Here is a 23753-nt window from a genome sequence, read left to right as displayed (position 1 = left end):
TCCTGTTCTGTTCTTTACCTACAGAGAAATGTCTATTTGTATGTCTCTAAATGTTTGTATGTCTTTAAATGTTTTGATGAATTGAACAATGTGGACCCTGTTGTAAACAAGTGTAATGCTTAATTGGGTCGTCCACTCACAGTTGACAGTCTTTGTATTGAGTTTGTGCTTAAAATGTACTGTAAATTCTACAAACTGTTAATAAAGATTTCAATCAATCAATTCTGTTCTATGGCTAAAGAAGAACTACAAATCCCATGGACGCTAACAACTTCCTTCTGCCCTCCCCTGACCCTGTGACTGAAAATAATCTGATCAGCTGATCTGACCTGGCAACAAAAATAACGTAGCTTAGCTCTGGAGAGGGAGGGAGCTAGTACACTGAACAAAACAATGACACGGCTCGGAGGACAAACATTGATGCAATAATAACACTTTTAAAGACTCCTCAAACTCAATCTGTGCCAATTTCAATTCCGTCTGCTACCTTTTATTGAAGAAGAACCCGCGGTTACGCGAGCGTTTGTCAGCGTTGTTGTTGTTATTGTTGATGTTCGTTAGCTGGGTAGCTGTTACGTCTAGAACTGTTTTGGTGCTTTAAATTGTCGGCCTGCTAATATATTTAAATTCGGATTCTTGTCCATCGACACTTCATGTGAGTAGCTACTCGTCAAGAATATCTCAAATATCCACCAAGATGGATATTTACCGAGAATAAGCTTATTATTGCGAGCTGTAGCTGTTAGCAGATTCGTTAACATTTGCACATTCATCTTCAGGGAGAGTTCATTGTTTTGATGGTGGTGTAACTGACTGTGTTGCACGAAATTGTGCATCGTTTTTTTTAATGACATTTTTACACGTAATTTTATGGTTTTTAAAACATTTCTAGCGTTGTTGTGGCAGCTGCTGAGGGCATTACATTGTATACCGGTATATATTTTTGTTTTGTTTGACAAACAAAGTACTTGACGATCTACCTTGCTGAAAAAATAGTTTGGCTTTGGGTTAGCCTAGTTAATTATTTGCATGATACTGCAGCAAATAGCCTATACGTTTTTAATTTAAGCTGCTGAAATAATTTCTAATTGGCTCAATCGTTTTGACTTCACTTGCTGTACTTTTTATAGATCAACAAGGGAGCGCTGTAACCATGCCAAGGTTATGTTATTTCTGGCCAAATCTGTTTTCTTATTGATTACCGTATTTATTCTGTAGAGCACAGAAGTTGAGAGTATTTGTTGTGTGTGGTTCGTTAGCATGTGCTATTGGACATTATTGACGTTGTAGTCAAAAAAGCTATTCCACTTGGCATTGTACTGTGTTCCAAACCTCCTCCTGTAAGAAACAATGAGTGGACATGGCTCGTCCTCAGAAAAAGGAGTCAATACCAGTCTAATATGTCAAGAAAACTATGTGTGTGGTGCCTCCGAGGAGGCTGCGTTTGAATGTGATGAGTGTAAGACTTTGCAGTGTGTTCGCTGTGAGTTTGAGCTCCACAACCAGGAGCTTCTGAAGAACCATGAAAGGGTTCCGGTAGGGCCCGGCCATGTCCCCTACTGTGACAACTGCAGGGGAGGCAACGGAGGTGCAGGCAATGGCAAGCGGCATCGGTCCGTGGTCCGCTGCCACAACTGTAAGCTGAACTTGTGCCAAGACTGTCAGAAACGTACCCACAGTGGAGGTAAACAGAAGAAACACCAGCTCACCTCTTATCCTCCGCCGCCGAAACCTGCAGAGGAAATCCCGAAACCTGCCGAGGCAATCCCGAAACCTGCCGAGGCAATCCCGGTCCGGCCCTCTTCTGCTCGAGCAGCCAACGAGACCAAAGCTCAGGAAGACAAACTGTTTGAGAACGTGTCCAGTTTTCTCCTGGTCAACGAGAAAGAGGAAATGCAGGTGAGCCAAGCAAAACTGTCACTTACCACGACTCAGGTCACGGCAACAATTTTTTTGTTTATTACTTCATACTTCATACTTCCTAGTCAGACGCAATTATTGACACAAGGCCTAGGCCTCCCAGTTTACTGTGAGAATCAATATTATGTTTGGTTACATAGCATCAGTGTACAACTTAACTGGAATAACTACCACTTTTTGTTTTTAACTTGTAAACATTCACTCTTTGACAGATTCAGGATGAAGTAGCGTTCATGAAGAAACTGAATTGCGAACCCGACCGATTATTGAAGGTGGTGTCCATCTTCGGCAACACGGGAGAGGGCAAGTCCCACACCCTGAACCACACGTTCTTCATGGGCAGGGAGGTGTTCAAGACATCCCCTACACAAGAGTCCTGCACAGTCGGGGTGTGGGCAGCCTTTGACCCTACCCACAAAGTGGTGGTCATCGACACGGAGGGTCTGCTGGGGAACAGCTCCAAACATTGCCAGAGGACGCGACTCTTACTCAAGGTACTCGCCATCTCTGATCTCATCATCTACCGCACACACACCGACCGTCTCCACGATGACCTCTTCAAGTTCCTCGGCGACGCGTCGGACGCCTACCTGAAACACTTCACTAAGGAACTGAAAGCCACCACGGCCCGCTGTGGCCTCGATGTGCCCCTGTCCACCCTGGGCCCTGCAGTGGTCATCTTCCATGAGACTGTCCACACCAAGCTGCTTGGTTCAGGTGTGTGGACTGGAGATGAATGCAATGCTAACTTCTCTGATTGTTCTGAGGTAGAGTTGTTCGGAAAAGCTGCCGCGATACTGCCCTTACAGACCCGTAAGGGTCCATTTGGAACCCCCTCAAGGGACCCTCAGGGTCCCTGGAACCCACTTTGAGAACCACTGTCCTAGATTTATTTTGAGGGGCGGCTGGGGCGCTAGCCCCTCATATGTCCAGCTTTGAGGGTTTGTGTAAACACAACTATTGTCCTAACACAAACATTGAATGCCATTGATAATGGATGGCCAGTTTTGAATGTTTGTGTAAACACAAACATTGAAGACAAAAGTGAGGACGCAAATTGTGATTGGCCGGAATGAAACTATGCGGATGTATGATGATAAGAGCGCCCCTCACTTCACACAGGTGTGATTTTTAAAATGGTATCGGATCGGTACTCTGTATCGACCGATACGCAAGTTATGTATCGGAATTGCTATTGGGAAGGAAAGAGTGAAAGATCACTACATCTCTATTCTGAAGTTACTAACCGTATTTGCACATGGAGCAAAGTCACTCATATTACGTAATTATTTGACAACTTCCTTCAGTGTAGTAAGTTGTTGCTGTAACGCTAAGACTGTAGGTCTACATCAGCAGCAGTCGGGAGGATTAAAGGCCATACTTTTTGGGGTAAATTGAGGGTTAACCCAACAAATGATTACATGTTCAGTAAAAAGACTTCACCTCACTGAATTTGACAAGTCAATAACAAGCCAATAATTCACAAGCCATAACACACACAGCTATCCCTAATTCTTGGAAAGGAAAAGACTGCCTGGTTGTTTTAAAGAGCACCTGTTGACGTGTAGCTCAATTAATTTCTTGTAACAGCATTGTACCCTCGTCTTTTTTGTACACGATAGTCTATGGCCAATTTCCATAATGAGTATTTGTATATACTGTATGGAAAGGTAGCAAATTCTGAGGTTACTTTATAGCTAATGATAAAGCTTTAATCCATAACTTTGTTTGTGAATAAAATATGATTTAGACTACATTATAACAAACAACTGTGGTGGTTGTAGGTTGTCTACCTGCTCTTCTATTGAGACATTTTAACTGTGGTCTTACTCTGGACGAGCAGGACCACTACTGTTTGACAATTATAGTGTGGTATGGTTCTCGCAGAACGTCCGGGTATGGTGATGATCACACGCATACCCTTTGTAATATGCATAAAATGATGGAGTTTGCGGCGTAATCATGATGTCTATTACATTTTAGGGATTCCCTACCAGTGAATCTACAGCCTGTACCTTCTTTCCGGTTGTAATGAAATGCCACAGACCTCTGCAAAATAATACATTCTACGTATATGTACACTCTCTTCAAGCTGTTCATTTTTCGCTCTCTTTCAGATAAGCCATCTGAGTCGGTGGAGCGACTGCTATCTGAGCGCTTTAAGAAGCTGGACCGCTTCCCAGAGGCCTTTAGTTCTGTCCAGTATCGGGGAACACAGACCCTCAGCCCTCCCACTGACTTCCGTGGCCTGCAGAACAACCTGGAGCAGCTTCTGGACAACAACGCAACCCGCTCCCCTCGAACCCCTGTTGTCATATTCAAAGCCCTGCAGGTAGGGCTGTACTGTATGTATAGAGCTAAGGGAGAAAAAAAAATAGATGCTATAAACCTGTTCCAAAGAGATTAGATGTTGTGCAAAGCCAGCACTGTGGCTGTCTTGGATGGTTTAACCCCATTTATACTGGTGTCCCTCCCTGTTTAGGCAACGAATCACAGTGCAATGTGTTGTGAGCTTGTTTGTCATACAACAAAGTATATGGGGCATATGTGGTTAAGAACCTGAATTACATTTGTGTATCATCTAAATAATTTCTGGGATTCAGTTCAGGTGGTATATGACAGACAGGTTTCAAGTTCATTTATGAAGAGCAGGTGAAATTTTTGCTTATGAATTTTCTAGTGTGGTTGTCTACAAATATTTCCTTTTTATTCCCCCTCCCTCTGTCCTTTCAGGCCCTGAGTGAGCGCTTCAATGGGGAGATCGCAGACGACCTTGTAGCCCACAGTTGCTTCTTCCCTGATGAGTATTTCACCTGTTCAAGCACCTGTCTCAGTTGTGGGTCAGTATGTTTCTAAACTCCTGACGTTCAGCATAGCTTTTCATCCTTATGGTGTCATCTGCGGGGTTCAGTTGAGTTAACACATACTATTGTCTTCCAGTTCTGGCTGCAAGAACAGCATGAACCACTTAGGGGAAGGAATGTGCCACGACGCCAAGCAGCGCTGTCGCTACACTGCACAGTGTGACAATCGCATTTACACTTGCAAGGTAAACATGGTGGTGGCTCAAACCCTTTTTTAAACAGAGCGTGAACCACAGCAGATGATCTGGTTTGTTTCCCAAACAGTGGACCAATCATCTTGTGAGCTTGTAGATCTGCTATTCTCATTAGTTTTGGTCCCGGGCAAACGTATAAATTTTTCTCTTTTGGGTCTTGAGCTAAAAGGTTTGGGAACCACTGCTCCAGAGTGCACGCTTGTTTCACAGCCCCCCCCCCCCACCCCCTGAAGAATAGCAACCACGTACTGTACATGTCCTGTTATTACATTATGTCAACTATTGTCGATTGATTGATTGTTACCCCAGCATTTCTCTAATCACTACATGACTGATATCCTCACAAGCTTTGTGTATCCTTCCACTTTAGGCTTGCTATGAAGGAGGGAAGGAGGTGATAGTAGTTCCCAAGACCTCCGCCTCCTCGGATTCTCCATGGTTGGGCCTTGCAAAGTATGCCTGGTCTGGGTGAGTTCTGTAGTGAGTACTGTAGTAGGGCAAAGTTCAGTGCTGTGTTACCTTTACTAAGTCTAATTTTAGCCCTAGTGTTCCAACACCCTGACCTAAAATCAACATTTATTCTTCCACTAACTTACTATATACTGTGTATATATAAGCCGTATACATTTTGTTTTACAGTATTAACATTGCCTCTGTACATGCAGGTATGTGATTGAATGTCCAAATTGTGGAGTGATCTACCGAAGCCGGCAGTTCTGGTACGGAAACCAAGACCCTGTGGACACGGTTGTCCGCACTGAGATCCAGCACATATGGCCAGGGGTGAGAATTAATCAGTCTTTCTTTTTTTAAGATTTGTTTTTGGCTTTTGTGCCTTTTATTGATAGTTAGTGAAAATGGACAGGAAAGAGGGAGAGAGAAGCGGAGACATGCAGCAAAGGTCATCATGAACGGGACTCGAACACGCAACACGCTGTCTATATGTGGCATGCGCCTGGACCACTTGGCCAGCGGGCGCCCCCAGAATCAGTCTTTCTAATCTAGGTTATGTTTGCTTCATTACCATCAGTTATGTGCAAAGTACCAAAATCTCTATATATTGTTTCGGTTAATCTATTCAAATTAATATAGGCATTAGGCCTCAGGCCATTATTTAGAACCCAAAATGGACAACTTGAAATTGCATAGTAATGTACAGTATCGCATATATTTTCTGTTCTCTTAATTGATTATTAATTTAAACATGTCGTCGTGCCTAAAGTCCGCATCCTCTTTCCACAGTCTAATGGCTTCTTGAAGGACAACAGCAACGCAGCGCAGCGTCTCTTGGACGGAGTCAATCTGGTTGCCCAGTCTGTGTCGGAGCTCAGCGTGAAGCCAGCCAGGGCCGTCACCTCCTGGCTGACGGATCAAATCGCCCCGGCCTACTGGAAACCCAACTCCCTCATCCTGGTGAGTGACACACGCAGCCCTAACCCGCCGTGTGGCACACCAACAGCCATGTCGACACTTTCCTGTCCAGGGGAACGGGATGTTTTTACTGTTTGTCCCAGAGCGTGTCCAGCAGCTATTACACAACCTGTGTTTGCAGCCAGGTCACGAGATAAAGCCTCTGATATAGTCTCAGAGTGTTCCTGCTCCCTTCCAAAGAGCCCAGTCAATAACCACTTCCTTCTTGTTGTTATTACACAAGGCGTGTCATCAGTGCCACGCAGTCTTCCAGGACAACGACACCAAGCATCATTGCCGTGCGTGCGGCGAGGGCTTCTGTGACAGCTGCTCTTCCAAAGCCATGCCTGTTCCAGAGAAGGGGTGGGGCCTGGCCCCCGTTAGGATCTGTGATGTGTGCTTTGAGCAGAGAGCTTCACAAGCAGGTACATGAAGAATACACTGTGCCTTCTGCAGCCCACCCTGGCCTGCATCCATCGTTTGTGTTCCGTTCTGTTTGATTAAGACCTGAGGCTGATTCTACCTAGAAAAGGGTTTTCTGAAAAACATGTTGCTCTATCAGACCCTCAACAAATGTATTTAGCTGTGGACCCCCATCTGAAAATATTAAGTAAGTAAAGATTTGAGTTTAAAATGATCGCTTTAAATATTTTCAAAGGTTTGCACAAATCTTCACAATTTTCCAAAAATAGCAGATGTACAAGCTCATAGCGTGTGACTGTTTTTAAATAGGCAAAGAAATCTAAAATTGTGACGATGCTTTCCCAGTATTAATGGGTTAACCAGAGGATTCTTTTGTTTGTGAAGAACTGCTGGAGGCGGAGATAGATGAAGAGGAGGGCGGAACGCTGGCGAGGAAGGTTGGAGAAGTGGTGACCAACACGTTAGGGGCTGTGGTCACTGCTATTGACATCCCATTTGGTAAGTGCCCAACATTACACTAGGAGTATGATTTATTAGGAGTCAATGACTGGGAGAATAAAATGGCATGGACGTATTGCCCTCTGGTGGCAAGGCAGGATTATACTTGTTTAGAGCAAGAGAAGAATCCAAACCATTTCTTTTGAATAGCGAAGGGAGGAATCATATTTCTAGTTTGAAACCTACATTCATCAGTGAGTTCTCCTCATAGGAACAAGCTTAAGGATGTCAACATGAATGCCAAATGGTTACGAGTGATGTTCCAAAAAAGTCTCAAGTTTAACGACCATCGGTTTGCTAACAGCCGTAATGTCTTTGATAATTAGTCACACATTGTAACTTATTCTAGAACAAACTGTCCACTATTTAAATATGATGTGTACATCTATGTCGTATTCACTTCATGCTGGAGTGACTAAGACTAATTTGTCAAACATTGGTAAACTATTTGCATTCAAGTACAGAAGGTTGATTACTCTGACTGCTGAGTGGCTAAGTGGCCCAGTTTGTTGAGGGTTTTAGAAACCAAAATGATCATCGAAGCATTTGTTCAATTCATGTGCTCCAATCCAATGTGCACACATTACCTGCATAATATCTATTTGTCTGGCCAGTGCAATTGTTTATATAAAAGACAACTGTAATCCTCCCAGGTATGCTAAGATGAACACTTTCAGCACCCACTGGTGTTCATGTGAAATTGCTGCAGGCAGCCAGGCAATATTTGTGAATTTGTGTCAACTACTTCCGCCCCACACAGCCCAATACAGCAAGAGGAGGAGCAAAAAGTTGTCTTAGTTTTCACCACAAGCGATAATATGGAATATTCGGAGAAAACAAGCAGCAAAGTCCGATCCCGACGGCCTTTACTGCATGTCACTCCCCCATCTCTCTCCCCCATTTCCTGTCAGCCTACTGTCTGTCCCTCTATAAAAAATATAAAATAAAGGTGAAAGCCGCAAAAAAAACATAAAAAAAAGAAGAAAACGAGCAGCAAAGAAACTACAATGAGTGAGGTGCTGTCTAGCAGCCTGGGCAGCACGAAAGGGTAGTGTTGAGCTTCGGCTGCTTGGTATTGATATAAACAACCCGGCATCTGATGAGTATGGCGACCGAAGCATTTTGGCTACATGGGTGTTTTGTTATCCACCTGTCTGTAGTTTATCGTTTCATCTCTTGCTTAGTGCAAATGTGAGACCGGGTGTTTTATCAAGCGTTCATTTATACTTCGTCACATAGCTGTGAAGTATGAATTAGTCTTTAATAGTGGTTGATATAAACAAGCAGGCTACAACCTCCTCCTCTTAAAGTGTTTTTCAGAGCTTGTACAGCACAATGGAATCCAGTCACTTCCAACATCAAAGTGTCTGCTAATTTTGCTGTGTGGGTGTGATTATCTGTGTCTTAATGCACAACTTGGGCATTTAGCAGAGAATCTTTTATCCAGAGCGACTTACAGTAAGCAAGGTAAACGCATACCACACATAATTATGTGTGTGCCTGGTCCGACTGACTCCCTACCTGCTTCCCTCAGGCTTGGTGAAGGATGCTGCCCGGCCTGCATACTGGGTACCCGACCAGGACATACAGTGCTGCCACAACTGCCAGCGTGACTTCTCTGCCAAGCTGTCCAAGCACCACTGTCGCGCCTGCGGGCAAGGCGTGTGCGACGACTGCTCCCCGGAACGTCGAGCGGTCCCCTCGCGTGGCTGGGACCACCCTGTACGGGTGTGCGCTAGCTGCAACCAGAAACCTGGAGACCTTTAACAGGGACAGCCTTCCTTCCTCAGAGCACCAAGAACCACTCACTCTCTCTCTCTCACTTACTCAGCCTGCAATCTGTTGTAGTCGAGCTGAAATGTCATTTCGCATGTGTCTAACTTCAGTATCGTGCCGTGTTGCCAAGTGAGTCAGGATACGGAGGCGGGATATTACTTTGGGCAGACGCCGGAGAGCTGCAACATCGATATGGGTGGGTTTTCGAGCAAACTATCAAAACTAGGCAGTGCTAGATTGTTACCACATTGTCTATTTTCAGAAACACATTTTTGTCTGTTTAGCTGCAAAATGCGACCGTTTGTTGGATATGGTGGATAACTGCCATAACGGCATACAACACCGCCCACTGTTGGGCATAGCCCACTGTAGCATAACGAATATTAGCTCTTTGTGGAAGATTGATTTACAGGTGGATGTCATGATATTATTGGTTGGAATTGGTTGGTATGTGCTTTACAGAAATAATTCATGATGGGAATTTCATATAAAACAAAATACAAAAATATGGATTTTTTTTCGTGGAGGGCAACAGATAATCTTTCATTTCAGCTCGACTTTAACTGCTATACATCCGTTTCTCAAATGGTTCTGTCCTGATTCTGTGGTGAGGAAGTTTTAGTAAATATAAGACATTAGCAAATTTCAGAGTTTCTGAGGCCTTGTTGAAGAGCAGGAACATATACAGTACGTACGTTACTTGACCGAGTGTGAAAACTGTATTTCCACTCCGATTGTTGACAGGGTGAATATTTTGATTCTCACTGACACAAATCACTACTTTTATGTTGAAATATTTTTCTATGGGGGGGGGGGGGGGGGAGAAAAAAAAAAGTATAGAAAAAAAAAAAAGTATAATTTAAACAATATTAGTTGGTTACAAACCCTGTGGGGTTGATTAGTTCTAAGTAATTGTTATACCAAGTATTATGTCACCGATGTCATATGACGTGTAATGGCAAGAGGATATTTGTATCCATGCAGATACAGCTGCGGGTTCCATTGCATGCTCTATTGCAACCTTTTAGTTATTGCACTAAGCTGTCGCTTACCATGGCCAAAACCAGATATCCTCTGGACTAATAGTTTAGTCTGTTTGTCATGAATAGATTTGAATAGAATGGTGGATATCTGGTACGCCACAAATCATTCAGGTTACTGTGTCTGTGCTGATATAACACTCATATTTTACTGTGCGATTGTTGTATGAAGACATAGAAACATGTTAGTGTGTACATTTTAGATGTGGGAAAATTATTTATGTATTGATGAGATGGAGGATGGAAAAAAGTAGCGCAAAAGAAGTAGCGCTTCGGCATGCATGACAGTCTGAGAGATCCATTGCCTTTTCGTTGTTCAGAGTGTTCTCTGACAAACAAATACTGAACCTCACTATCTCTCATGATGGGTTGCATATTTGTTGTGTATATTTTACTTTTTTTTGTTTTTTGCTTCTGTACTCCAAACTGCTTCCTTATCACGCCATGAATTTCTAAGTTATTGTTTTCTGAACTGAGGTGTCATTTTGCTTCAGGCTATGGGAATTCTTTTGCGTGCCGTTGTTACTATGAAGTATCCAAATTAGTCTCCTAAACCAGTTTTACATATCACATGCATGATGCTTCTAGGTCTCTGTGAACACAAGATGACACGATAAGGAATTTTGAATAAGCCAAGCGTTGTTTGTGTTCCATTGGCATCCGTTCGTTCATTAAATGTTTTTCGCGTTTTGTTTTTTCCTCATTCACTATTGTTGTAATCTACCTTTGTCAAGTTATGTTCTGCTGGTTCTCGTGTTATTTTTGCCTGAGCTTATTTTTTTTGTTATTGTATGGGTATTTATATATCTTTGTAGTGACCTCCAAATGGGTTTGTTCTGTCATTCATATCCTGTTGAAAGCCAACATCACACTAATCTTGAATGATGAGGTATTGAACTGTATTTGGTAAATCAAAGCTTTATCCAAAGCTCTTTGACAACAATGCTGAGAAATGTCTTATTTTATCTGAATAAAGGAAGCATTGCATTTATATATAATACAAAGCTCATGGAGATGCCTTTTCAATGTTGCTTGTTTAACAAAACAAAAGGGAAATGTTTTTGCTTGATCAATTTTAAATAGTTTCTTTCTTTGCATCTCACTTGTGATGTTTGGAAAGATGGTGTATCTGCCTTGTCTCAAAATAGGTTCTATCTGGTCTGATCGTTGCATCGCACAAACCATTCTCTGAGACGCTAATATTGCACAGAATAGAATAGAATAGATCTGAAGTTGACGTGCTGAATTTAATTTGTTTCTTTGTTTGAAATATATTTTGACTTGTTTAAGAGGTACACTTTGTGACTGATTTGCCCAGTATGTTTAATTGGGTTTGGTGGGTGCCATCATTAATACTCCTGTTGATTAAAGCTGGAAATATTGATACATTTGAAATAGTTGCCAATTAACTTCTAACATTGATGTCTGCAAACTGTCCGAACTGGTGGAAGAACTAAAGTAATATCAGCTCTTTTCTGTCAAAAAATAATAAAAAAATATAGTCTGGATTCATCTTTCTATGTGTGTATGAATTCTATTATGGGATGAGGAGACTGAAGAGATTATTGGTTTGTGTGTCTGTGTCTATAGTCTACTCCAACAATGCAGCCTCAGATACAACTAGAAAAAGTGCCCTTCTGGGCACAGGTCTCCACCAGGTTATCCACAGATCCGTGCAGTTAGAGGTAAAAACACTTTTCGGCCAGTTATAGCGCCACCTTGAGGCTGAGTTGAAATTGTTCATGTGGCATTTTGTCCTCGGCCTAGTGGGAATGTGGGTGCACAATTTCACGGAAATCACGCGATGTGTTCATGATTTGCAGCATTTTGTTTGAAACTGAGCACTCCTGTGAACTTTGGAAGCCAATCTTAACCAATCAGGATGGAGTGTGAGAAATATGAAAGACCGGTTTGGTTGAATGGCTCTAGAGAGACTGTGTACCAATTTGCGTGATGTTGGGACAAAATCTGTAGGTGTGCTGTGCAAAAACCTGTTTTGCACAAAGCGGCCTCCTGGTGGCGCTATAACAGGCCGTTCTGGAAAGTTTGGGGCAGAGGTTCATGGTTGGCATCCAGGGAGTGTGTGTGCAAAATTTGGCATCGACCGGGTTAACGGTGGCTGAGATTAGCTGGTCACGGACGGACGGACGGACGGACGGACACACGGACACACGGACGGACGGACGGAGTGCAAAACATACTCTCCCCATGCCTTCGGCTGGTGGAGACAATTATAGAAACTGATTTGCTTGTTGCTTGATGATGATGCTAAATCATTTATAATAATTGTAATAAATAATGAAACACATTGCTCCTTGTTGATGGTTCATGCCATTTACTCTGCCTGATTTCAGTAACAGAGACAGAGGGAGGGGGGGGGGGGGGGGTGCACTGGCTGAAGTCATACCGGGCTGCCTCTCAGGTCTCTTTAAAAGTCGTGGAATTCAGTTGTGTACAATATAAATACAAGGGAAAACCCTTTAAAATATTTTTGACAGTTTACCCCACAAGCCACGCCCTATGCACGTATGCCGCAACGGCATTGGCCTATAATTTCAACCCGGCCCCCCATTGGCTGCTTTCGCCTAGGTTTCCCTCAGAACTGCAAGACGCTGATATTGCGTTACATTGTAGCAAAATGGCGGCTGTCATTCAGAATCCACTAAAAGCGTAAGTAATTTGGCACATTACAGAAATTTTGAACAATTACTTTGTTGCCAACTCGTAGATTAAAGCGTGCGCTACGTGCACGTCAACACAGACCACATGCATGCGGCGGAATTAACTGTCCTAAATGCATTTTGGGGATTTCTGGCGTTGCAAAGTAGCCTCGCATACTTATTTTATTTCACATTTAAGTGTTAAAACATATGCTTTGAAGCAACGTGACATTGCGAACGCACTCAGCGAGGCAGTTTCTTCACGCGCTCGTCCGTTTAAACGGGACGGAATGTTGTGTTTTCAACGCTTGTGTGTCAATCTATTAGAAAAAGTGTCGACAACGTGCCTTGCGCTGCTGTGGAGAGCCGAACGAATAAAAGGCATTCGTTTACTCTCGTGTGCTTTACATTACACACTAGGCCTGCGGTGCACGGAATAACGTTTTGACATTCCTAAAGTCGTTGAGCAGTTGGTGTGAATTGTCGACATGTCAACTTATTTGGCTCCTCCAGACAGATCGACGTGGTCCATACCCGGTGTGTGTGTTGCTGTGTACAACCACACAGCCAGGGAGCCCAGAGGCTCAGGGAGGAGGCATTTTGGATTTGCATGCCGTCCCCCTTTCCGAAACAAACCGAAAAAAGTGACAGCGATTTGAGCCGCTCGCTGCATACACGGCGCTGTCACTCTGTAGTTTAGTTATAGTCTGTCTCGGTGCAATTAGCAAGTATTATACCTGCCTTTTTCAGAGCACTGCTCCACCTTTTTCTGCTCCATCTCTCCTTTGTTCTTCTGTATACTGTTTCTATACCAATTCCACCACCAGTAGACAGATTGCATTCAGACTGTGTGTACATTATTATAAGCCTATCGTGTGTGGCTGTGCTTCTTAAAATATTTTTTTATTTCGTTTTTATTTTAGATGGGTCTTTTAGTTTTTAGATATTAATTTTAAACATTTCTCGACACAGCGTCAGGTGTGCAAGGCAGTGGAGAGTGTGATTATTATCGTCACGAGCTATTGGACTGTGTGTAGTGTTATTGTAGGGCTTGTGGTAGAGAGTAGGCACTCGACTCGACTGTGCCTTTAAGTGGAGGAGATTAGCCTGGTCCAGGATCCCGGGTCCATCTGTCAAGAGATGCTCCGACAGGGAGGAAGTGTTGAGCACAAGCAGTAGATCCATCTGCTCCTCCACAGAGCTACCCTGGCACCCCCCAGTAATATGGAAGTGGACTGCACACCTTTTTATTAAGGATTGGGACACACTTTTTTTTGGTCTTACCTTCATGTTACTGAACCCAACAACCGTGGTTGGAATAAGTGATTTATATGCTATAGAGAGCTCTCTTAAAATTAATTTCGATATTAAGCCTAACAAAGTTCAGGGCATCTTTCTGGTATATGAATAATAATAATATTATTCCTGCCTATCTACCCTTTGCTGTTTTCATTATCCCTTCACTCAGCTGATTGTGAAATTGGAGCAGAACTATGTACAAATGTATTTGAATAATATGATATTGTTGAACAGCTTCCCTCTTGGTTTTTCTGTTGCGCTGTCAATCTGCAGTTTGATCTGCGAGAGGTTTTGGCATTCCAATCCAATGTGGCACATCTTGCTATAAACTGTGCCTAATGAAGTGTTTCAATCTACTATAATTAGCCTCTGTCTCGGGTTTTCTGACTTAATTTCACACGTTTTGTCAGATTATAATTAGTCACACTTGACACTAATTGGATGTTGCTCCTGTGGACCAGTTTGACCCTTTTTTCTTTGTTGAGACGATTCACTTCAGGGAATCGAATCAACTCGGTCGACTTTGTTGTAGAAGTGTGGGTGGATGGATGAAGCTGACAGTATGGTAGCTGCGTCTGTGTGAGGTCTGTCCCTCGTACCAAGCATGATGGGTGGAAAATAATCTCTACAGCGGCTGATAAAATGGAGCCCAGAATATTTAATTAATAAAGAAGCTCATAAAGCCTCCCCATTAAAGCCACAGTCACAGTTGGGAGTTTTGGGTCTGTTGTTGGTCTTAAAGGGAAAATCCACCCTGGAACACACATTGTGCTTTTCCAGTGATCTAATCCTGGTGGACTGGACATGTCTGTTAAATAATATCTAGATGCATATTAGTCAACTGTCACCCTACATTGGAAACCACAACACTGTGCCATGAACATGTGGATTACATTCATGCTTCCTTATGCAATGATGTAAATAGGTTTTCAATTTAATGGGTCCCGGGACCCAGGGGTGGTCTTTTAGATGGGTCCGACTCCCATCATGGTCCCATGGAGTCCCGCTTAAACGTCATATTTATTTTTATTTTTATTTTATTTTACAAATTGCAGTATTTAATCTTATATGGTTATAATATGGTTATATTCATGTAGAAAATGTATCCGAAAGAAATAAACACAATTCTAAATCTGACAATTGCAAAGAGGTATGCAAACAACAGTGCAAAGTATACAACATAGTAACCAAATTACAGTACAGTGCTGAGTACAGTAGTGCGTCCATGGGACCCCCAGAAAGGTCTGCGGATGGGTCCAGACGCCATTATCAATAATCTGCGTTTTAGGTTGCAAAATGCACTATTAGCATCACTGCTGATGTTATGATGGATTTGCATGGTCTTTTACCTGAGGTGGTGGATTACCTATGTGAAATGTGTGGTTTTTACCATTCCTTGTTGCACAAACTAGTCTATTGAACTGCACCTTACACTGCACACTGTACCTGCTGATGCCTTTTATTCATTTTTTTACCTCACCTCATAACGTCACCTGCATATGATGCAAATGTTTCTAAAATAATATGTACACACACCTGGATGGTATGTTTCTAAAAGAATATGTACACTACACATCTGCATATGATGCTGCTAATGTTTCTAAAAGAACATGTACTACGTATGTTCTACGTACACTAGGGGCTCCATCTTGCGCCACCCTTATCCCTAAACTTATTTGGCATTTTTTACTATTTTGAAAATCATTTAAAAATAATTCAACTAGCCAATCTACATCTACACGTTGTGAGCTTGTAGATCAGCTACTATTTTAAAAGTTTTTTTAAATAGTAAAAAATGGCAAATAAGTTTAGGGATAAGGGCAAGATATAGCCCTAGATGTATATCACAGATTGTTCAATCTGGAAACCATTCTGCAAAAAAAGGGGAATAAAACAGCGCCCTGTTGTCTGGTGGCGGTGCTAAACAGAACGTGGATAGCAGGATGTTGCCGGTTTGCTCCGCCTTAAGGCCTATTCATCAGTTTTAGGTGATAAGTAGCTCTGGTCCATAGCTCTAATGCCGTTGCATTTATAGCTATGTTACCGTAATACCGTTGACTTCCAGGGCTCGCATAAATGCAGACCAGCCTCTCTTTAGCGTAAATAAAAAAACTCACAGATACAAAGGCGGCTTGTGTAATTAGAAAGCCTAAATGGTAAATGGTGCATTTGCTTTACATAGATTGTGCATTACATTCACCCTTCACACGCACATTCATACACCGATGGTGGCGGAAACCATGCAAGGCACCAACCAGCACATCAGGAGCAATTAGGGGTTCAGAGTCTTGCTCAAGGACACTTCGACACTAACTCTGGGGGAGCCCGGGTTCGAACTAGCAACCTTGCGGTTACCATCCAGCCACTCTACCCCTGAGCCACCGCCGCCTACTTTCCTTAGTGGATGCACTCTGAGCCCGGGCCCCCACCACACGTATAAAATGTACTTTTTGGCCAGAAAGGGATTATTTTTCACCCGAAGAAAAATCTTCTATGAGGGTTTTCTCTTGGCAATATTGGTAGAGGGTGCAGTGGAGTAACTAAAAAGTATTTTTTCCGACGGGAAAAAATTTGCTTTTTGGCCAAAAAGTACCTTTTTATACGTGTGGTGGTGGGCTCAGAGTGCGTCCATTAAGGAAAGTAGGCTTTCTAATTACATGGCGCCTTTGTATTGGTGAGTAGCAAATACGTTATCTTTATTTACGCTACAGACGAGAGGCTGGTCTGCATTTATGCGAGCCCCGAAAGTGGACAGTAACATAGCTCTAAATGAAACTACATTAGAGCTATGGACCAGAGCTAGGTAATAAAGTGACCACAGAAAACTACAACATGACTTCATGCTGCGGTGGTAAGTGCTTCACCGGCCCCCGACACATCTCTGTTGTTATTAACTACTGTTTCGGTGGTTAAACCTAAAACTCCTAAGTATGAATACTTAGGCCTTTAAGGCTCATTCATAGTCTGGATTTTCGGTGGTGAGGTGACCACAGCTCCGGTGGTGAGCTGGCCACCGGAGCTGAAAACAGAGAAGGGCTGGGGCGGTAGCGGTGGTTTGCTCTTCACCGCGGCTCGTGACATGTTGTAGTTCGGTGGTCACCTCACCACCGAAAATCCAGATTATATGAGTCTTTAGGCCCTCATCTTCCGGTGGGGCGCACGCCTATGTTTCCATCGGAATCAGTTCATGAGAGATTACGGATTATTTAACCTATTTCTATCCTGTTTTTATTTTTATTTTTTTTGCTGACTTTACTCTCATCCTCTCGACTCTCCCTTCTCACGGATACTACAAAATAATGTAACGAAAAATAAATAAAAAACACCTACTACTTTACACTGCAGTGTAAATCTTTGAATCACCAGCTGATTCTGGTGTTGTCATCAAGTGACCGTTCACATTTAACACATTCAGACGTACGACGTATGGGAACGTCATAACTAATCGAACCGCCTGATTGCTAGGACGTGTAGCGCATTTTCATTGATATCAAACGAGAGAATTATAATTTTTAATTTTTTATGAGTTGGCCGCTCCTTCTGCACCATACTCCTTGCTCTTCGCACATGCACGTTGTCGTTGTCTCCCGGTTTTTGTCTGGAACGGAAGGGGGAGGGGGGTTCTTAGAGTAAAAGCGGACATATCTTCCCGGCACCCCGAGCTTCTATTTTGAAAGAAATCCCGGCACTGATTGTGTTTTATGATTATTGATATTATTATCATGATTATCAAAATGGGCCACCTTTTGTGATAAGGACGTATATACACGTCTTTTCTAATCAAACCGTGAGTTGCATAAATAGGCGTCTTTAGGTCCTTTTTTCAACAGGATCGCTGAAATCTATTTCTTTTTTTGGCCAAAAACAGCAGACATACAAGCTCGTAGATCTGCTATTTTTCAATAGCTAAAGCATAACATAATGCTAACACCAAAAGGGGTTCCCGCCCAAAATGGGTTAAGGTACGGCCATTACAGCAATGGTAGGAAAAAAGATTAGGAAATGTTAATCATATTCGGCCAACTTTCCTATATTCGGTATTCGGTTTCGACCAAGAATTTCCCTTTCGGTGCATCCCTAACTCGTTTGGAATATAAACGCTTCTAGAGACAGTGAGGTAGTAACGGAAGATTATGCTTCCCGAGTTTTGGGGGTTAATGGAAGGCGGGCCTTTTCAAGTAAAGGTGTAGTTCACCCAAGACTTATTTTCTATCAATTAAACACCCCATGAAACCTTGAATTCATGGAGACATTTTGCTTTTGTCCCATTCTTAGTAATGCTATGTATAATAATGTGATGACTGGCAGAGTCTCCTCTGTAGGACACAGAGTGTCTCTATAATAATGTGATGACCGGCAGAGTCTCCTCTGTAGGACAGTCTCTTACTGACCAAATTATTGGCAATTTGTTTTGTTTTTGTCGCATTCCTGAGCCATGAATTCAAGTTCAATGTTTTTGGGTGAACTACTCCTTTAAAGGCGAGACTCGATCAAACTCGCACTAATTGCAAACAGAGCTGACAAAAACTATTTTCTGGTGGGTTTTTGCCTTCCACACAACATCCTGCCAAGGCTGCATCCACATGAGGCGCAGGGCCAGCCTGTCTGTCATCATCTGATTCGTCACTGACTGCTGTTTAGAGGACTTGAGTGAGTGAGTCATGTCTGGTGGTGTTTGTTGGTGCTGCAGTGTGTGGAGGTGTATGGCCTGGTGTTCCTGCTGCGCTGTGCTGATTGGTGTAATAAGGAGGTTGTTGTCAGGATGCAGTCACTCCGTAGGCCCTCCTCCCCCTCGTCTTCTTGTTATGTGACAAGTTCAACGCAGGCTTCCTGTGCAGCAGCGGTGCACCTGCCAAAGTGAAAGGAAGACCCCCAGAGGGGAGCGGAACAGGCCACTCCAGGCCATGCTCGTAGAGCGTGATGATGTTTTAGTTTACGTTTTAAAATAAGTCGGGTGTTTTCTGTTTTAAGTTTGCAAGGCCTTAGGTGAGGCCTTAGAGGCGGGGACAAATGACTTGTGCTTCTACATGTGCACATTCCGCTTGGCTTCTTCTGTGCTCCTGGAAAACTGGTCTTTTCGTCAAATATGCAAAAAGTGCTTGTTGACACATGCTCACATTACGGACGTGCCATGTGACACAGTGAACCGTTGACAGGAACAGTCTGATAGTGGAGGCCCCACTGGCCACGAGATTTGCTTTTGTTCCTCCCCCTCATACAGTATGCGCGCCTCACCCACCCACTCTTCTCAACTGTAAGATAGGGTGTTGTAGTAGTAGCACATACCTCTGAGGTGGCGTCCAGTTCTGAGAAGCATGCCAAATCACAGTTTCTTAATTGATTTTTATCTCACTCTCGTTTTCCAGCATTGGTTCAAACTGGTTTTACACTCTCGGTGAACTGTACAGGGGGTTGTGGTCGGTGTGAGGATAGGTGTGTTGTTTCTTTTTTTGTCCTTTAGATGCGTGGGACTCATTACGAGTGTCAGAATCAGAAAGATGTCATACCTATAGGCCAGTCCACCTGCTGCACAGGGCAAAGCCACTGTGATGGAGAGAGCACAGCCGCTGCACTGGCAATGAGGCGTGCTCGGCGGAAATTGAAAAACTCCACTTGTCTGTTTGACTCCAGAGATCTCAGGAGTGCTGCTTTCAGCGTCACACTGCATAACCTTTGAGTATGCACTCATCGCTCTGAGCCTACTTCAGGGACCATTTAGGAGTAGCCTAGTTTTTAGTAAACTGATATGTGACACCATATCAGAGGTGTATGTTGCCGTAAAGGAATGACTCTAATGCACACAGAGTTGGATCAGACGGAACTCAATGGGGAAAGGTGTATAGAAGTTCCCAGAGGGACACGCATTAATGTGGTTTGGCACTACATTATGCTCCGCTGTCAAGTTTATTTTGTGTCTGCAATATGTATCCTTAAATTGCCTCCTTGAAGACATTGCAGGGGAATCCATCAAACCTCTGAGCATAAGTAGCCTACAACTAACACGGCCAATCTGTTTTGACTAGAGAGGCTAAGGCTGTGTGATTCTTCATCTTGTAAAAATTCCTGGTTTTAAAAGGCTAGTAAAGCACACCAGAAAGGCTGTAGCTTGGCATTGGATACACTGAAGCCAATGTGATCTTTACAAGTCAAAGAGTCTTATCCACATGATTATTATCTACAAAGAATCTAGCAGCCTTGTAAGAGTGTAACATAAGCGAGTAAAACAATAGCTCAGTAGTTACCAGTCACTATCTGATGGTCAGGCTTTAACCTGTCTCTCTTTCTCATCCTCTCATGTTCTTTCCGCTTTCCTCCACCATCTCTTTTTTGTGTGTGTGGTTTTTGTTTTTTGCTTAAACTCACTCCCCCCCCGCCCCCCCACACACACACATCCCTCTTGTGCACACCTCACCTCTCCTCTCCTCCTCTGCTTGACTTTTGTGTACCTGGGACTGTTTACTCTTCTCAGTCACACAGACACGCAGCCTCTCTTTTTTCCCAGAAGCCTCAAACACTGTGGCTTTGTCTCACCCGTAGAGCAGCAGGCTTTGTGTGGGACAGCATTCCAAACACTACTGTTTATCTGCTGGAAGTTGCCTCATCACGGAGTAGGACAACGACAGAGAGATACAGAGACAGAGTGAGGGACCACGTGAGGAAGGGTTGGATCTGGAGACACAGAGAATAAATAAAAACCTGGGTTCCCTACCCTCTTGTTTGAGACTATAGCTGTCTGTTCATTAGTCTCTCTTCAAAATGGCCGCCTGCTAATATTGTAATTGAGAACACGTGGAGGAAAGTCATTATGCGGCTGTAGGGTTGGTGTGCTCAGACGAGACGACCCACCAGTGATTAGGGCCGGGCGATGTGGACAGAATCAAATATCACGTTTATTTTCAGGGAGTTCCTCTGTCAATAATGTGACAATACTATTGATTAAAAATGTAAAACAAAAATAGATAAATAGAATTGTATTGACAATTTTTTTAAGTATAAAATAAAACGGCGATTCAGTGATTCAAATCTGGCAAAGACAAGACTTATGCCATATCACTATTACGATAGCCAAGATCCCATATGATGTCTAGCATCATATCAGGATATCGATAGTACCCAGCCCCACCAGTGACGCAATGAGTATCGCTTGCTTGTCCTCCTGACATCACCACTAGTCAGGGTTGCTGTCCATGTGCATAGAATGATATATCCATGTGCATTAGTAGCGTTACACATTTATGGATCCAGCTGCATTTACCCCCACCTTTGATATAGTCAAATTAGAACCTGCCCCCGTGCGAGACACTCTGCTGAGATTAATTAAGTAGGCTAATTACCATACCAGGCGTGTGGCAGAGATTTGAGGGTTTGAATGTGAAATGTCCTCCCCCCAATTCACTCTGAATATTAACTCTGAAACCCCGAAGGACTGCCAGAAGAATCTCCTTTGGCACACTGAGAGAAGTGACGCTAACTATGAGAGTGGTATATCCATAGCGTTTGGGATCCAGAATCGGTTCCAGCACATTTGGAACCATTTCTGGAACAGTTTTTTTTTATCACACTGTCGGAACTAGCATGTGGACTTCACGATCATGTCTACTACTGTATGCAATCCACAATACCGGTGGTTTAAATGTCAAGGACCCATGTGTACACTCTCAGTTAGATACCTGTTAGGGTTCATTTGGAACCTCTTCTCCTATACTATAGGACAGGGGTGTCCAAAGTGAGGTCAGCTTCATACCTGAATTGTATGAACGGCCCACCCTATGGTAAATTTTTTCATGTGAAATAGGCTAAGTTACATTTTTGTTCACAGCACACACCTGGCAAAAGACCATTGATATTAAATGATGATAGTTACATAGAATCGTTTAAATGCGATGCATATGTATGTGACTTTGTTATAGTCCGGCGGTACATTATTGTTAGGAGATGTATTTTATCCTTGGGTGTTTTAATATTTTCTAATATGGCCCCCTTTGAAAAGAGTTTGGACACCCCTGCTATAGGGGGTTCCTAATAGGGCCTGTAGGAATCCATTAAATGAACCGTTAAGGGGAATACCACACATTTTAAACATTGAAATTACCTTAGAGTTGTGTGGAAATAATTTAAAAAAAGTTCCCCCCCTTCTGTTTAGTCTAGAACTGGAGGTCTAGAACTTGGGGTCATGTGATCAGTGACATCTAATAGTACACCAGCGTGATGTCACTAATCAAATGACTTCAAGTTCTAGACCTCCATTTCTAGACTAAACTGAACAGGGAGAGTTTTTTATCTTTTATTTTTTGATATTAACTTTTTATTTAATTATTAACTTTATTAAAAGTATGCCCAAGATCCAGAGATTAATTTAATCCAGAGTTTTTATTTTTTTTATTTACCTTAGTTTAGCTTTGTTACTAGCCACAGCTAGCATCCATGTAAGAAACGACCAAAATCCCTGTGTGCACGAGCATGCGTCGTCTTTAGTGACATTATGGCTCATAATGAGATCCATGATCGTAGCCTAATGAAACATTAATTAGAGCTCCCGCTAATCAAAACTATGATTGCATCACTAGTAGGCCTCTGTGGGCCTCAGTAGACCAGGGGGTAGTAGTACTTATGTTTCAGACAGAACAACAAGAGCTCTTCTCTGCTCATGTTGCACAGTTAGCTTGCACCCGGCACCTACCGCCCCCTATGGGACCTGGTGTCAAAACAGTTAATGACATAGATCAATGTTGAAAATGAGTGGTATTCCCCTTTTAAGGCCGTTAAGAGGAACCGGAATCATTACAATTCTAAAGGATCCCAACTCTTAATATATCCATGAAATCAGTCGGACCCCTTTTTAAGTCTATCGGGGAGAGACAGCGAGACAAGACTTCTCCACACATTCCACGTGGCGATACCCTAGCCCAATCATCCCCCTCATTGATTCAGCAGTGCTCTAAATAGCTACCATAGCACACAAACTGTTTAGAATCGGATCACGTGGCCAAGGCCACAGACAGAGGTCGTGACAAAACAAAAGTCATGCCACCATGGCTACGTGGTTCTATCAGAGCAGTGCAGACTGCAGAGCGACCAGAGTCGGGGCAGTGCTAATTCCTTCTCTTCACGTTCAGAGGACAGTGTCGACAGTTTGTTCGTGCAACTGTCGATGATTAGCATGATAACAAGCAATCAATATCCTACTGTGGTAGGTGTGACTGGTCAGTGGCCACTGTAGGCCAGGGGACAGTACTTGTTCCTGTATCCTTGATTGTAATTTCAATATAGCCCTATATACTTCATTCATCGTACAATGAATATAAATAGCTGATCTACAAGCTCACAATGCCCGCTTAGGGTTTTGGAAAATGTGTTATTTTCTTTAATATTGTGTGTGCGTGCGTGTCATATCTTTGACCCCTGTCTGAGCAGGACCTATTGACCCTCACCCTGCAGCTGCTTAAGTCAACAACTGTGCTTGGCTCCAAGGCACTCCAAAGCACCACACGCACTATAACACGGTATTATAACACACAGTTACTATGTAACTGTAACACACAAGTAACTATAACAATAGAAGTATAGTTCCACCGCTCAGTTCACACGGGTGCCATTTCTTTTGGTACATTTTCACGTATAATGACATGCCCAACATAGGGAGGCCACTCTTAAATTGGTTAAACGACC

General features: G+C 43.0%; 1 protein-coding gene and 1 pseudogene across 2 annotated transcripts in view; both read left to right on the top strand.

Moving 5' to 3' along the window:
* The first annotated feature begins 318 nt into the window (after positions 1-318).
* LOC310877340 (zinc finger FYVE domain-containing protein 1-like) lies at positions 319-11633 on the top strand. Its single transcript, XM_083791162.1, has 11 exons — positions 319-1899; positions 2133-2637; positions 4038-4252; positions 4654-4760; positions 4861-4969; positions 5349-5446; positions 5644-5761; positions 6221-6391; positions 6633-6813; positions 7196-7309; positions 8844-11633. Exons 1-11 carry the CDS (start codon positions 1351-1353, stop codon positions 9074-9076), a joined length of 2400 nt encoding a protein of 799 aa, XP_083647288.1. The 5' UTR covers positions 319-1350; the 3' UTR covers positions 9077-11633.
* Positions 11634-12763: 1130 nt separating this feature from the next.
* The window catches only part of LOC310877357 (zinc finger protein DPF3-like), a 34767-nt pseudogene continuing 23777 nt past the window's right edge, over positions 12764-23753 (top strand). The window contains exon 1 of the transcript XR_014571101.1: positions 12764-12795. The product of XR_014571101.1 is annotated as a zinc finger protein DPF3-like (transcript). The remainder of the gene's footprint in view (positions 12796-23753) is intronic.

Source organism: Protomyctophum parallelum, assembly GCF_964188405.1.
Source record: "Protomyctophum parallelum genome assembly, chromosome: 20".
Lineage (NCBI taxonomy): Eukaryota > Metazoa > Chordata > Actinopteri > Myctophiformes > Myctophidae > Protomyctophum > Protomyctophum parallelum.
Note: the sequence above shows the minus strand (reverse complement) of the source record. Positions and strands in the feature narration are given on the sequence as shown.